Raw genomic sequence first — 2,653 nt, 5'->3', positions numbered from 1 at the left:
AAGTCTTGCTCAAAGATGCCTCCAGCATCAGGAATACCATATCTCTGAACTTGCCTTCCAGATACCTGGTCAGACTCAGATAATTATTTTTTATAAAATAAGGTCACATTGCCTTTTTATTGTTTTTTCATGATAGATACGTATGCATGTTTATATTTCTCATCCTCTACTAGGACACATGCTCTATCAGGGTAAAGGTCACATGCGACTCAGTGACTATACTATACCTCAGTCAGTTACATACTGGGTGCTTTCTTATTATGCAATTGATTAGTGAATACTAAAATATTCAGAGCTTTTAGGATACATCAGATTTGGATTTCCTTGTTAAAGCTGCTCTTGGCCATTCCACTTTATACAAAGATCATCAAACTTACTATGGTCTACCAGAGACTTCTCTCCAACATGACTGAGTGAAGGGCCCAGACCTGATTCTGCCATAGCTGGTAACTGTAGAGACATCTCTCCTCTGGTCTCAAGGTCAGAGAGACTAAGAGCAACCAGCTGAGTCACCCCAGAGCAGGGAGTCCGCTGGCTACTGCTGGCAGGAAGGGCAGGATCAGCCACAGTGTGTGTTTGAACACATGATCTCTGTCCATGCCTTCCTTCTGTCCAGTTGCATTGTGGCAGATTGGCACAGTGTTCAGGTAGCTCTTCACACAGAAGGTCTAGCTGCTGAAAGAAAAGGCAAAATGGAGTGTGTAAGGAGCAGGACAGGGAGCCATGGTGACATGTCATACTGGTTAGTTCTTTATCAGCTTGACACAAACTAGAGTTATCTGGGAAGAATATCTTCAGTTAAGAAAATGCCTCCAACAGATTGCCTAAAACTGAATGTGGGAGGGTCTAGCCCACTGTGGATGGTGCCACCCTTGGGTATGTGGTCCTGAGTTGTATAAGTAATCAGGCTGAGCAAGTATTGGAGAGAAAAGCAGGAAACAGAGATTCCCCCCCAGCCTCTGTTTCAGTTCCTGTTTCTAGGTGCCTGACTTGAGGTACTGCTTTGGTTTTCCCTGATGGTCAACTGTAATTTCCAAGGCAAATAAACCCTTTGGTCCCCAAGTTGCTTTCAACTATGGTGTTTTTTATCATAACAATAGAAGATAACTATGACCTATGAGGAGAAATGTATGGTTCCAGGAATCTGAGCTGCTTTTTCCACAGAGTAAGGCAGGAAACCAGATACTACCAAGAAAGGCCAAATAGCTCACCAAAATAATGTATTTGACAAAACATTTTACTAAAGACAATAAATACACTATGCTTCCTTAGGGAGCATGAGTTCTATTCACCACTCACTCTTAACCCTAAACAATATCTCCTAGGAATCTATCCTATAAGTTTGTTCAGAGAAGAAAATTCATGATTTTTTTAAACTTTGTATACATTTTAATTATGTGCATATCTGTTTGTAATTGTCCAAGGGTCAAGGAAAGGATATTGAATCCCCTAGAGGTGGAGTTACAGGTGGTTGTGAGCCACCAGTTTAGATGCTAGGTACTAAACTTCTGCAAGAGGAGTGTTAACTCCTGAGATACCTTTCTGTAAACTAACTTTGTTGTGATTGCTCTCTGTGAGCAATGCTAAAGAGGAGGAGTTGATTATTCACATCTTGTAGCTGCGTTACTTGAGAACCCCATAAATCTTATATGTACCTACTAAAACAAACTTAAATGTGACTATCCACATGTGCACGCCTTACTCTTTTCCCTACATGTTCATCAATTAACCTCTGTAGCTAAAATCTATGCTAAAAATATGTTCTCTTTGATGAGGTCATGAATTCTGCTTTTACTTGAATGGAGGCCCTCGTGGGAAGAGGGATGCTTCAGGTTAGCATAGGCATGTGGAAAACACAGAGTAGAACAGTTCCTCTATGTCCACTGCTGGTGACAGAAACCTGCCACATTTGTACTACATAGCTACCCCAGACCTGTCAGAAAGGTATTGAGGTACAATGGTTCTGCAATGAGTTTTCCAAACCTGTAGCCAAGTGAAGTATTGAGCTAGCATATATTGGCTAAAAAGGCCAGCTTCACTAGGCTGGGATTCTTGTTCTTACATGGAAAAGGAGTAATAGTACTTCCTCCTTTGAATGGCAGGAGAAACCTTGGAGTGGCTGCAAATCTGACCCAACCACCCCTTGACAACTCAAGGTCAATCTCCAGATGTGACCATACAGCATGCAATACTACATTCTGAAATTCTCCCACCACTAGCTTCTTATTTGAAGCAGTTCTCCTATGAGTAGTAGGCTGGGGACATTCACACTATGCATCCACTCTGTCCATTCTCTGCCACACCCCTTACCAGTAGGACCCCTTCTTTGATTTGCCTGGCTCTGTCTCCTAACTGAAAGGCCAGCTCTGACACTTGCTGCCTCAGGGCCTCTCTTAAAGTCTTCAGGTGCTCAGCCTCTTCTCTGCTCGAAGACAAAATCACCACGAGTTAAAAAGAAATCCTATTGTGATTAATATATGTACCCCATGTTTACCTACTTCAATATGCAATACATTTTTTGTAAGAAAGTTACCAAGTTGGGTAAGGGTGCTCACCATGCAGCCCAAATAAGAACACATAATACTCCCCGGTAAGAACTTTACTTTTTTTTTTTTCTTTATTTACATGTAAATTTCTCCATTCCCAGTTTCCC

The 2,653-nt window shown here is 41.7% G+C and overlaps 1 protein-coding gene across 1 annotated transcript in view; it reads right to left on the bottom strand.

Annotated features, from left to right (window-relative positions):
* Window positions 1-327: 327 nt before the first annotated feature.
* Itprid1 (ITPR interacting domain containing 1) overlaps window positions 328-2,653 on the bottom strand; it is a 115,152-nt gene continuing 112,826 nt past the window's right edge. Inside the window, exons 13-14 of the mRNA XM_031381999.1 lie at window positions 2,311-2,422; window positions 328-675 (exon numbers count right to left, since the gene is read on the bottom strand). Of these exons, the coding sequence (XP_031237859.1) occupies window positions 328-675; window positions 2,311-2,422 (460 nt within the window). The remainder of the gene's footprint in view (window positions 676-2,310; window positions 2,423-2,653) is intronic.

The sequence above is a fragment of the Mastomys coucha genome, unplaced genomic scaffold (assembly GCF_008632895.1).
Source record: "Mastomys coucha isolate ucsf_1 unplaced genomic scaffold, UCSF_Mcou_1 pScaffold20, whole genome shotgun sequence".
NCBI classification, from domain to species: Eukaryota; Metazoa; Chordata; class Mammalia; order Rodentia; family Muridae; genus Mastomys; species Mastomys coucha.
The sequence above is the reverse complement of the archived record's forward strand: the minus strand, read 5'-3'. Positions and strand labels throughout refer to the sequence as shown.